Source organism: Vipera berus (genome assembly GCF_964194415.1).
Source record: "Vipera berus genome assembly, chromosome: 3".
Taxonomy (NCBI): domain Eukaryota; kingdom Metazoa; phylum Chordata; class Lepidosauria; order Squamata; family Viperidae; genus Vipera; species Vipera berus.
Window position 1 is genome coordinate 202,207,780 of NC_138204.1, and position 13,995 is coordinate 202,221,774.

General features: G+C 43.5%; 1 protein-coding gene across 1 annotated transcript in view; it reads left to right on the plus strand.

The window, feature by feature from the left end:
• DEPTOR (DEP domain containing MTOR interacting protein) overlaps nucleotides 1–13,198 on the plus strand; it is a 77,789-nt gene extending 64,591 nt beyond the window's left edge. The window contains exon 10 of the mRNA XM_081325182.1: nucleotides 10,403–13,198. Coding sequence (XP_081181308.1) covers nucleotides 10,403–10,531 — 129 coding nt within the window. The 3' untranslated portion in view covers nucleotides 10,532–13,198. The remainder of the gene's footprint in view (nucleotides 1–10,402) is intronic.
• The last annotated feature ends 797 nt before the right edge of the window (nucleotides 13,199–13,995 follow it).

Here is a 13,995-nt window from a genome sequence, read left to right on the forward strand (position 1 = left end):
CCTCAGGAAATTGGCTGGCTGACATTGGGCTGGTCATTTTCTTTCAGCCCAACCTGACTTGCAGATGGTTGTGAGCAGTGCTTTTTTTGTAAAAGAAAAGGTGCCGGAACTCACACATGTCATACAACCTGCCTTGCCTACCCTACAAGGTTCCATCCAAAAAAGGTGCTGGAACTCCGTTCTGAGCATTCTATGACAAAAAAAGCCCTGGTTGTGAGGATTAATGAAAGAAATTTTTCGTGTAAATCTCCGTGAGTTTCTGAAGGAAGAAGGGAATCTAACAATTCAATAAATTCCGTAATAGCAAAATAACCAGCGGACAGTCCATTTGTGGGGGAATATAGTCTGGATTCCCAGGAGGGAGGGATTTCATTCCAGAGGACCAAGAGACAGCGAAGTTTAGATAGTTTGGCTGATTGAAAGAGAGTTAAGATGGCTCAACCTAGCAATTGTCAGAGTACATCTCTAATGATGCAAGTAGTTGCTTTAGTTTTGGCAAGATTTCTGTTTATAGTTGAAGGACAATAAAGGAATCTGCTTGGAAGTAACTGTGTATTTTTCTTGGGTTTTGGAGATCATTCTTTGTTTAAAGAAATTTGAAAAGATCCTCTGGCACTTTGCTACCAGATTTATAGGAGCATGAAATCAGTTTGATGGGAAGTGACAACTTTCCTTGGCACACTCAAGAACTTAACAGAGTTGAGCTTTGTATCTCAAGACTGAAACGAAGTGGAGTCAATGTTGACCCAGAGATAAACATTGGTAAACATTTGCTGCTCTCTCCAACAAACCATTGTAGTCAATGCTCACAGTGATCCAGTAAGGCCTGCTGGATCCACCTGGAAGTTAAAACACCAAACATAGAATAATAGGGTTAGAAGGGAGCTTGAAGGTCTTCTAGTCCATCCCTCCCCCCTGATCAAACAGGAGACTCTATATCATTCTGGACAAATGGTTGTGCAGTATCTCTTCTTGAAAATCTCTAGGGATGGAGCATCCGCAGTTTCTGGAAGGAAGCCATTCCACTGATTAACTGTTCTCACTATCAAGAAATTTCTCCTTAGTTCTAGGTTGGATTTCTCTTTAACGATCTTCCATCTGTTTCTTCCGTTACTTCTGCCTCAAGTGCTCTCAGGAGTTTGATTGGTTTTTGCATAACCCACAGCCAGTTGTGATAAGGATATTAGCCATTCAGTGGAAATAGTAGTGCCGGCTTCTAGAATCACTTCTCCAGGTTTTGATATTTTTCATGAAAGTAATAGCTCTGATCTGGCATTCACACAGGAAAAATACTCAGCAGGATTCTTGGCAACCATTGAAAAGGGCTTTACACAGCACACGAGCACCCACAATGCCTCCCTATGTAGTGTTACAGCAGCTGCTTCCTTGGCAAAAAATTTGCATGGCTGCTTCAGAGGTTGTCCCCAGTTATTACTTGTGCCTGTTCCCACAACATTTTCACTGAGATTGGCACGGAAGCAAAATGACAGTGTATGTACTTCCATACTATCTGGGGATAACTTTTGAAGCAACTGTGTTACTCTTGTAAAGGATGCAGCTGCTTTAAAGCTTTAGTGGCAGATGGCTAAGCAATGGGGAATCCAGATTCACTTAACCGTGTTACTAACCTGCTAACCGCAGTGATTCACTTAACAACTGTGGCAACAAGGGTCATAATATGGGGCAAACTCACTTAACAAGAGTCTTTTCTTAGCAACAGAAATTTGGGCCATAAGCCAAGAACTACCAGTATCCCCTGCACCCTGACCATGGTTCACTGATGTAAACTATCTCAAAATATCCATGTCAGTAGAGTAAAGAATTCACACATGTAATGGGAGGCCAGCATGTGTAAAATCTCAAGGGCACAGGATTTTCTTTTGTGACATCTGATTTACACATGTCTGTGTGTTGGGGTGTGTGTGGGGGGGGGGTTAGATCTGGCTGCTTGAATTGGTTGCACAATGGATTTCTCCTCCAGTTGAGCATACAAACCTTCACATCTGGCATAGCCGTGACTGGCTGAACATAATAAATTGGCTGGATCCACACAGCACACTAACCTAGAAAACATGCTATACAAGCCACAGCACTTAGATTCATACAATATGCTAAGCTGCAGTTTGTTAGTTTGGCTTAGTTTGGAGCGTACGTGTGGATTCAGCCAGAAAAAGGGAAAATTGGTTTTTGGAATTCAACCTGTCAACAAGACCTTTCCCAGACCGTTTTTCCCCCCAGATGGATTTTCCAGGTGTACATTTGCTACTATTTATATACAAAGGGACGCGGTGGCTCAGTGGGTTAGGACGCTGAGCTTGTCGATCAGAAGGTCGGCAGTTTGGCGGGTCGAATCCCGAGTGCCACGTAACAGAGTGAGCGCCTGTTACTCATCCCAGCTTCTGCCAACCTAGCAGTTCGAAAGCACGTAAAAATGCAAGTAGAAAAATAGGGACCACTAGGGTGGGAAGGTAACAGCTTTCCGTGCGCCTTTGGCATCTAGTCATGCCGGCCACATGACCACAGAGACGTCCTCGGACAAGCGCTGGCTCTTCGGCTTTGAAACGCAGATGAGCACCGGCCCCTAGAGTCGGAAACGACTAGCACGCATGTGGGGGGGAACCTTTACCTTTACCTTATATACAAAGAACCAAAGAAGGCAGCTGAAGCAATAGCAGAATAAAGCCACTTTTTCCCAAACAGGTGCTTTTCAGATGTATGGGGACTATCAAACCCATGCTGCTGCCGATTATAAAGTGTAAAGCAAAGAAAGGGCATGGTTTTGCCACCAAGCACTACAAGGTGCACGGTTGTGACGGGCATCTGCAAAGGATCATACATAAAAACAGGGAGATCTTTGTTCACATCATTGTGACTCCCAACTTGACTTTTCTTGACTGCATTTTGCAGACCACGCCTGAAGACTGCGAATAACTCACAGCTGCCCATATCTATCTTAAGCCAACTCATCTTGCTTTGGGGGGAGAGAGAACAAAAAAAAAAAGCTTCTTTGAACATGTAAATCTGTTTCAGCTGCCAAAAAAGCCAACACAGTCCTTGGCTGCATTAATAGAGGGATAGAATCAAGATCACATGATGAGTTAGTACCACTTTTTAATGCCTTGGTAAGGCCACACTTGGAATATTGCATCCAGTGGTCGCCACAATATTAAAAAAATTGTTGAGACTAGAAAAAGTGCAAAGAAGAGCAACAAAGATGATTAGGGGACTGGAGGCTAAAACGTATGAAGAACAATTGCAGGAATTGGGGATCTCTACTTTAATGAAGAGAAGGACCGACATGATAGTAGTGTTCCAATATCTCAGGGGTTGCCACAAAGAAGAGGGAGCCAAGCTATTCTCCAAAGCAGCCGAAGGCAGGACAAGAAGCAACGGATGGAAACTAGTCAAAGAGAGATCCAACTTGGAACTAAGGAGAAATTTTCTAATAGTTAATGGAACAACCTGCCTCTAGAAGTTGTGGTTACTCCATCACTGGAGATTTTAAAGAAAAGGTTGGAGAGTGATTTGTCTGAAATAGTGTACGGTTTCTTGCCTGAGCAGGGGGTTGGACTAGAACAGGGCTTTTCAACCTTTTCACCCATTGTACCACTTTTAGGATATGGCAACATCCGATTACCACCAGTCGCCTAGCAAGGTGTCAAAAATGATGACCAAAAAAAAAGGAAAAATGTGATGAAGTACAGGTAATCCTCAACTTACAACAGTTCACTTAGTGACTGTTCGAAGTTACAATGGCATTGAAACAAGTGCCCACCAAGCCACAGCCGAGCAAGACACCTGCCTGCCTGCCCAGTGGCGCTCTTCCTCCTGTTTGAGGTTTTCATTGTTGTGAGCATTTCTGTTGAGGATTGGCAGCAGGGGTGGGGTGGGGGATGTTTGGTTTTTATTCCCCCTGTATGCTGGGTGGTTGCAGCAGGTTTTGGTCACTTCACATGACCCTGGGACACTGTGACCGTCATAAATATGAATCAGTTGCCAAGCATCTGAATGTAAATCACAAGACCCTGGAGATGCTGCAACATTCCAGCTGATCGGCGCTTCTTCTGGGGTCAGAAGCGCCAGGATCAGCGCCGAGCTCCAGCTGGATCCTGGCGCTGATCCTGGTGCTTCCGCTGAGCCCTGACAGCCCTGCAGCTCCAGCCATCTCTCACTCAGGTTTGTGCGGTGCTGCCACTGGTTCAGCTCATTCCCCTCTCCCGCTACCACTTTTCTAGGATGGTTGCGTACCACCTGCCAGGTGCCAAAGTACCACAGGTGGTACCCATACCACTGGTTGAAAAGCCCTGGACTAGAAGACCTCAAGGCCCCTCCCAACTCTGTTATTCTGCTATTCTGAGGGATGACTATTTCCAATAAGAGGTCTAGCAGTCTCTTTTGCTGAAGGTGCTTGACGGCACCTAGGATAAATGTCTTGGATGGAAAGGCCTGGGAGAAGAGTGCTGAGCCCCAGCAGCTGGGCCCATTTAAGTAGTGGTGAGCTGCTTCAGCCTGGACTGCCAGCAGAGCAACAAGGTTTTGCTTGTGTGTTGATTTAGCTTGCAAATTGCAGCCTGGGCAGAAGTCCCAATTCCTGCTGCAGTGTGAGCACCCGCTGCCAGACCGCACAGCTGTGACCTCTTCCCCCTTCAGTATTTGCTGGCAACTTAAAATAGCCTTTAAAGTTCAGCATCTCTTGGTGGGAATTTAGATGCTGAAATTCAGTCTGCCTTAGAGGTTAATCAGTTTTGGAGTCTCCTTTTTTCCCCTTCCGCCCTAAGGATGATAAATGCCAACAAATGTGGCATCTTAGCCTGCTCTGTAGGTGTTCCCATCTCAGGAACACAAAGTAGCCTCTGTGTCTCATGTTGGAACTAGACCAATCTCCAATTCAATTAAGCTAGCTTTCCTCAACGGGAGAATATCCAATTATTTTAGCTTCCAGCAGTTGTGTCTAGGGGCGCTCCATATAATGAAAGCAACATAGGAGCTGTGGTGACACAGTGGTTAGAATGCAATACAGTATTGCAGCGAATTCTGCCGACTGTCAGCAGTTCGATCCTGACCGGCTCAAGGTTGACTCAGCTCGGCCTTCTGTCCTTCCAAGGTCAGTAAAATGAGGACCCAGATTGTTAAGGGCAATATGCTGACCTTGTAAACTGGTCAGAGAGGGCTGTAAAGCATTGTGAAGCGGTATATAAGTCTAAGTGCTATTGTTATAGTGCTATTGCTATATTTCCCAGCAACAGATATATTGCATAGAATGCTGGTTTGGGTATGATTTTTCCATTTAGAAGAGCCTTGCTTGGAAGCATCCTCAAGCTGGGTTCCCAAACCACTATTGGCTATGTGAACATAGGTGCCCGGCTATTTCTGCCAACTGCCAGCAGTTCGATTCTGATGGGCTCAAGGTTGACTCAGCCTTCCATCCTTCTGAGGTGGGCAAAATGAGGATCCAGATTGTTGGGGGCAGCATGCTGACTCTGTAAACTGCTTTGAGGTTGCTGTAAAACACTGCGAAGTGGTATATAAGTGCTATTGCCATATCATACTGCAAATGTCAAACTTCACATTTTTTATGGCAGGCTGCTGTAACCAAAGCTCCAGTTCTTTCCTATGTGCAGGTGAGGTCACAATTCATGTACAAAAGAGGTGAGCTTGCATTGATTAGTGCAATGTGCTTCAGTCATTTGCCATTTCCCTCCCCCCCCCACCTTCCTGCCATTGCCACTTGGTGGGAGAGCAGAAGGAAGCAAGCAAGGAGGATCTCTGAATTATGCTTTAACTTGTAGATGGTGCTGAGTTGGTTCATCTGAATCATAGAATCATAGGGCCAGAAGAGGCCTCAGAGGTCTTCTACTGTAACCCCCTGCCCAAGGGAAGTGACACTATTGCATTCTGGACAAATGACTGTCTAGACCAGACATGTCAAACACAAGTCCCGGGGGCCGGATCCGGCCCGCAAAGTGGTTTCATGTGGCCCACGTAGCCATCCTGGAAACAGTGAGGGAACGGCCCCCACTGCCTTGGCCCTGGCCCAGAGACCCTCCTCCTGCCAGAGACCCTCAGATCTGTCCCACTCCTGCCCAGGCCCCCATAGGCACCCTTGATGCGAACGATGTAGAGCTGGCCACGCCCTCCCAGTAGGCCATACGCACTCTAGCCACGCCCACCCAGTAGGCCACGCCCACCCTGGCCATACCCACCCGGCCCCCTGAGGGCAACCGCAATGCTGATGCAGCCCTCAATGAAATTGAGTTTGACACCCCTGGTCTAGACTCTAGTCTTTTCTTGAAGACTTCCAATAATGGAGCACCCACAACTCCGCCAGGCAAGCTGTTCCATTGATTAATTGCTCTCACTGTCAGGAAATTTCTCCTTAGTTCCAGGTTGGTTCTCTCTTTAATGAGCTTCCACCCATTGCTTCTTGTCTTACCTTCTTGTCTCCTGCTTCGGAGAATAACTCGACCCCCTCTTCCCTGTGACAGTCCCTGACGTACCAGAAGAGAGCTGTCATGTCACCTCAATCTTTTTCTTCTGTTAGGCTAGACCAGGGGTAGGCAACCTCGTTTCTTTTATGACTCATGGACTTCAACTCCCAGAATTCCTGAGTCAGCTATGCTGACTAAGGAATTCTGGGAGTTGAAGTCCATGAGTCATAAAAGAGCCGAGGATGCCTACCCCTGGGCTAGACACACCTAGTTCCCTTAACCATTCATCATACAGCTGGGCCTCCGGAACCCTTATCCTCTTTGTTGCTCTTCACTGTGCTCTTTCGTCCTCTTCCTTGAGTTAGTAAGTCCATTACAGCAATAGCAATAGCACTTATACTGCTTCACAGTGTTTTACAGCACTCCCTATGCAGTTTACAGAGTCAGCATATCGCCCCCGACATTGTGGGTCCTCATTTTATTGACCTCCGAATTATCTAATTCTTGGTCTGGTTATGGGGGGAATAGATGAAATCCACTTGCAACAGACCATGTTGTTGTTGTTGTTGTTGTTAGCTGCGAAGTCGTGTCTGACCCATCGCGACTCTATGGACAACGTTCCTCCAGGCCTTCCTGTCCTCTACCATCTTCTGGAGTCCATTTAAGCTCACGCCTACTGCTTTAGTGACTCCATCCAGCCACCTCATTCTCTGTCGTCCCCTTCTTCTCTTGCCCTCAATCTTTCCCAGCATTAGGCTCTTCTCCAGGGAGTCCTTCCTTCTCATTAGGTGGCCAAAGTATTTGAGTTTTAGCTTCGGGATCTGGCCTTCTAAAGAGCAGTCAGGGTTGATCTCCTCTAGGACTGACCGGTTTGATCGCCTTGCAGTCCAAGGGACTCGCAGGAGTCTTCTCCAGACCATAGTTACTCTATAAGGGATGCATAGAGTATGAGATGGTTCAGATTTTGTATCATCCTATATATGTGTGTATGTATACAGAATAGAATAGAATAGAATAGAATAGAATAGAATAGAATAGAATAGAATAGAATAGAATAGAATAGAATAGAATAGAATAGAATAGAATAGAATAGAATAGAATAGAATAGTTGGAAGGGACCTTGGAGGCCTTCTAGTCCAACCCCCTGCTTAGGCAGGAAACCTTATACCATTTCAGACAAATGGTTGTCCAATCTCTTCTTTAAAGGTGTTGGAGCATTCACAACTTCTGGAGGCAGGTTGTTCCACTGATTAATTGTTCTCACTATCAGGAAAATTCTTCTTAGTTCTAGGTTGCTTCTCTCTTAGATTAGTTTACATCCACTGCTATTTGGATGCTATTCCATCCATATGTAGCTATTGGAAGTGATTCATGGAACATAGAATAATAAGAGTTGGAAGAAAACGTGGAGGTCTTCTGGTCCAACCCCCTGCTCGAACAGGGGACCCTATGTCATTTCAGACAAATGGTTGTCCAGTCTCTTTTTGAAAGCCTTCAACTTGGGAGCTAAGCAGAATTCAGATGCGGCTCCTTCTTTCATTGTGAGATCTCCAGGTGATCCATTGACTATAGGCTAAAAGAAAGAGGTGGCAACCCATTTCTGTACCACTGGTGAAGAAACCATGAAATCACCAGGGGTCACATTTGACTGAGGAGATTTTACTCTCTCTGTGTTGTAAAGTGTGACAGAACGTTCATACATGACTGGGTCCTCTCTTTGTCTCGTTGTTGTTAACTTGTTAAGATTCACCACTTGCTTTAGCGACACAAAGAGCATTGCCACATAGGCAGAAGAATCCTGCAGAAGATAAACAGTGTTGTTTTTCTCACTTCTGCAAATGGAATCGGAGCTTCTAGTAAACACTTCCTAGAAAGTTTCTACAGTAATGTGATACCGGCTGGCTTGGAGCTCCTGCTGGTTGAAAGCGATTAATATTTATTCTCTGGCACAGCAATCTGCTGTTTATGCCAGAGCTGGATTGTTGCCCTCTCACGCACCACCCACTCCTCAGCCAATGGGATGGCAGTGAGAGACATTCACACAAATGTGGTGTGTGCTGAAAGACTGTTCCTGGCGATGGGTGTGAAACAAAAGATGTTCTGATGGAAAGCACAGTATTCAGTTCCTGCCTAAAATACTTTGATAATGCTGACATATTGGGGAAGCTCGCTATAATTAAACAGGTTAGAGCCTTGCCTGTTTAAAAAAAATTGAGATGACAGGTGACACAGACTGTAATAAAAAAATATGGACGTTAAGCAGTGGAGTTGGCCCCTTAGTTAATTGTAATCCCCTTCTTTGAGCCAGGGTGAACTGGGGGCTTGCCTTTTTTAAAACCCCCCCCAACCCTTTTGTCATGGCACTGGGATCAAGATATTTACTCAGTCACACAGAATAACAGAGTTGGAAGGGACTTTGGAGGTCTTCTAGTCCAACCCCTTGCTCCACCAGGGAAATCTGTACCATTCTGAAAAAATTGCTTTGCCCAATGTCTTCTTAAAGAAACCTCCAGCGATGAAGCATCCTCAGCTGTTGAGGCAAGCCGTTTCACTGATTAATTGTTCTTACTGACAGGAAAATTCTCCTTTGTCCTAGATTGGATCTCTCTTGGTTAAGCTTCTATCCGTTACTTCTTGTCTTGCCCTCACATGCTTTGGAGAATAAATTCAACCCCTCTTCTCCATGGCAGTCGCTCAAATAATGGAAGACTGCTGTTCATGTGACCCCTAGTCCTTCTCTTGGTTAGATTACACATTCTCAGTTCCAGCCACTGGATCATAGAACTGAGAGATTGAAATGCTTGCAGAAAATGTACACAACAAAGACAGAAAGATAGATTTGGAAAAGCTACGTGCAAAGAGGACCGAAACGTTATGATTTTTAGAAACATCACGGGTCTTCACATTTTGACAGATGGGACTGCAGACCAATGCTGCAGAAAGCTTTGTTCATTTAAAATGTCCAAGCTCTGTCCTGCATTATTTCTGGTCACCCACATGTTTATCAAAATGAGCTGCAGAAAATCAGAACTGCATGACTGAAACCTGTCAGGAAATTGCCATGCCCGCCCCCAGCAGTTTCTGTTGTATTTTAAGACACTGCTAAAAGGAAGACTAGACTGTGATATATTCACACAAAGGTTCAATCTTCTTTTAAATAGGGGACTCCAATTCTGCCCCAAAGTGGGTGGAGAAAATCTGGGCTGAACAGATTCATGAAGGAAAAGTCAGGAAAAGATCTCATGATTAAACTGTGCAAAGGAAATGCAGCCCCCACCCTCTTGCGCACTCAGTAATTATAAGATTCCCCCAAGGAAGAGCCTCAAAAATAGACAATTTTTCAGCCTGGAGATTTTAAAAAACAGCTCTAATAAGGAAACGTGAGAATAGCTCGGCCAATGGGAATTGCATCTTTGCTGCATAGACTGCATGATCAACAGTAACTTTGAGGAAGTTAATTAACGTTCCAAAAACTTTGGAATCGTGTCAGATTTTAGTTTATTTTTATTTTTTGCAGTACAAGAAAACATTGAGTGCCTTCCCTGTTACATTCCTGGTAGCTCTTCTTTGGGTTAAGACTTGCTCCCAAAGTTCTGCAAAATTAAGCAGCTCTCTTGGGATTTTTCCAGTCGGATTGTGCAACCTTGCCTCTTCCTGCCAAGACCTCTGTCGCATTCCTTGTCTTTCCTCTGTTGTTCTCCTGCCACTGTAAACCGTCTTTCCAGTTTAGCAGACTGCCCTTGTTAAAATTCAGAAGGATCTTTATTAGAATCTTTATTATTGAGAGAGGCATTCAAATGTTAATGGATAACTCTAAAAGTGCTGGTAACTGTCATATTAAAACAGATGCTTTGGGCTGCAGAAAGCTTGTGGGGGCTTTGTACCCAGTTTGCTTTCACGCTCAGAGGAAAAAGTTGTGCTATTCTCCACCATCATGACTGAATTTCTTTGGTTGCTGCTTCTTCTCCTCTTAGGTTTGTCAGTTTGTGATTTCAGTGAACGGGCTCAACGTTCTCCACGCCGATTACAGGACTGTGAGCAACCTCATCTTAACCGGTCCACGGACCATCGTCATGGAAGTGATGGAAGAAATCGAGCCTTGAGACGGATGTTTGACCTGCTCCTCCACCATTGTGGATTCAGACACTGAGCAAACCAAACCAACATTACACAAGGGGATAAAAACATACTTTTTCTCAGAGATCAATTTTGCCTTCTAAGTACTTTCCTTCCCCTCTTTAATAATACAGTCTTCAGTGGATGTAGTCTAAGACCAGAGGTACACATTGGTGAGTCTAAACTAGATAAGCACAAATCAGCTTGTACCACACACAGGAACTGTTGCACATCCAAGTCACGGCAAGCTTAGACGGTCAATCCAATGGATGAGCAAGATCCGATGCAGCTGTGAAATCGCTCCTTAGGAATCATGTTTGTGCCAAGCTCTTCAATGTTGTCTTGTTTTTCTTTTAATTTGTGTTTTAATTTGTGATTGTATAGGGATGAGCCCAGTTTTTCCAGTGTAATATCTCCAGACATATTATAAGCACAACTTCCAGAATTCCTAGCCAGCAGAAGCAATAACTGAACTGGCTGAGAATTCAAGAAGTCAGTGTTCAATTTGTTTGGAGCATATCCAGATACCATTTTGATTTTAAGGATCTGGTAACAATTTCAGTTCAAATGTACAGCTAGACGTACACTTTTATTTTAAAATAAGGATCGTTACAAATTTGGTTCTAAGGAAGACCCAGTTCTTGGACAAGTTATGGAACAGGAAGCAAGTAGACATTTTAAACATGCCGGCTTTGCATAATTAAGTCTTTTCTGTAACTTGGCTAATCTTGAAAAGCTAAACCAGTTAGATCTGGTGAGTTCTTTAATAGGAGATCGCTAGCAAATCCTGTGTCTAAAGTTTTAGACTGGGAAGTTAAAAAAAACTATCCCAAAAGAAAATGATTACTTTCTTCTTAACACCTCGGGTGATGGAGCATCCACAACTTCTAAAGACAAGCCATTCCACTGATTAATTGTTCTGTCAGGAAATTTCTCCTTATTTCTAAGTTGGATCTCTCCTTGATTAGTATCCATCCATTGCTTCTTGTTTAATATGAGCTGTGGTGGTGCAGTGGTTAGAATACAGTATTGCAGGCTAACTCACTGCTTTACTGCCAGGAGTTCGATACTGACCAGCTCAAGGTTGACTCAGCCTTCCATCAATCCAAGATTGGTAAAATGAGGACCCAGATTGTTGGGGGCAATATGCTGAAGCAGTATATAAGTCTAAGTGCTATTGCGACATGCTACATATTTCTGGAATTATAGTGTAAGCCATTAGCTTACACTGTAATTTGGCTAACAAGCACTTTGTTACAATTTAGATCCTTTTTTTTATAAATAAGGTGGGTAAATATAGATGCCACAATTTTAAGACATCCAAGATTCCAAGATACTGTTTTGAATACATCTATGATATTGCAAAAAACAAACCAATCTACTCTTGTTTGTCAGTTGCAGAAGCCCAAGCAAATAAAGTGGAATCCTATAAGCCATGCAGATAAATGTACATTAATCACAGTTGCTTAGCATTCTTCAATCTTTCTGTTAATAACACTCCTGCAAGGGATAAAGACCCCACTGGTATTCTTTTGGGTCCTAATCAACTTGTCGTGAGAAGCTGTGATTCACACATTTCATCTGTCCCTAATAAGATCTCTAATGGCCAACCTAGACCTGAAATTAATTGTGTGAATGCACTTATCAAACACAATTTGTCTTACACATAATAGCCACAGAGAAAGGTTGATATCGGGAACATGGCAAGCAGAAACAAAGAATTAAGCTCTTCTCTCTAAATACTTTTAGAGCTTTTATAATTTGGAACAGCGGTCCCCAACCTTTGCAGATTGGCAGCCTGACTGGGATAAGAAGGGAACTAGGCCACACGAGTGGCAGGCCGGTGTGGCATGATGCCAGTCTACCACTCGCGCTTGCCCTCCACTTTCTCGGCCCGGTTTTGAATAAGCCATGCCATAATGGACATATTTATTGGGCACTGCGAGGAAGAGCAAAAAGTCTGTCAGCTCTAATTTAACTGCAGTTAAATTAGGAAGGAAGGAAGACTTAGGGCAGAAAGGTGAAGGAAATGTTGCCTTCATATTTCATATTTCATTAAGTAGTACTGGTAATCCTCAACTAACTACCACAGTTGAGACTGGAAATCTGGTCATCAATTGAGGCACCCATGTAACCGGACTTGTTTTTTGTGTGGTTTTTTTTTTACATTCTTTGCACTGGTTGTTAAGCAAACAGCATGGTCATTAAGTGAACCCATTCTTAATGGGACTTTTTGTCAGAATCTGGCAAAAATGCCAGAAGGCATCCAAATCTGTTGCAAACTGTGGTCGCCAAGTGCTTAAAATGCAGAAGTGTGACTGCAGTGGTGGGGTGGAGAGTATGACATTTTACGATGGCTGAAAGTGCTTCATAGACCATAAAGCACTCCTTCCAAGACTGTGGACACTCTGAACAATCCTAAACTGACCATTCATAAGTTGAGGACTGCCTATATTAACCTTTAATTAGTTTGCTATGGCTTTGTGAGCTGTGTGAATCCAGCCTTTTTAGTTGTTTTATGATTCAGTTTATTATGGGTATCCAGAAAAATGGTTGATTCCGAACCCAGATGAACATAGCCTGCTTCTAATAATTAATCTTGCACCAAATCATCAATGGTCATTAAAGTAAATTGAAGATATAATAATAATAATAATAATAATAATAATAATAATAATAATAATAATAATTTGATAATTATAATAATTATAATAATTATAATAATAATAAAAATATAATGATGTTGGAAGGGACCTCGGAGGTCATCTAGTCCAACCCCCTGCTCAGGCAGAATACCCTATACCATTTCAGACAAATGGCTGTTCAATCACATGTGGTACGGTCCTTCTACAAAACTCTACCATCTCTACTGCGATATACTGTAATTTGCAGTGCTAACCACTGAAATGTCTGTGGTTTGTGGAAGGCCATAGCAGCCATGCCAGCTAAGTGAAAGGTGAAATGTGGCTTCATAGGGGCTTCATAACAAATGCTCTTGCAGCACCAAGTTTAAACACTTTCTCAAGAAGCAAGGCTGTGAAGTGCCCCTTTGCCAACCCTGAGACCCCAATATTTTTTTATTTTCACAACAACGGCTTAACCAGGCCACAAAAAGTCTTAGTGAATATTTTTGGGTGGCAGGATCCCATAGTGTATCTTGATTTAAACGCCGTTTTAATTGAAGCTGTGTCTTTCAAGGGAATCCTTTAGTGTACAGTACATTTTTTTCTCTGCCTTGATGCTAAATTCAGTGGAAGGCTTTGAAAAGCGGGGATTTAAAGCTGTAGTCTTCAGTGACAGGCAGACATTCATTAAGTCAAAAGGACTTTTGTACAGTTTGGGTAAAAGGAATGGATCTGCAGAAGCTTTAGTTGGCAGCATTTTGGAATCACTTAAAATAGAGAACGTTGCAAGCACAATTGCCTTCAAATGTGTCTCTTGTCATTGTGGG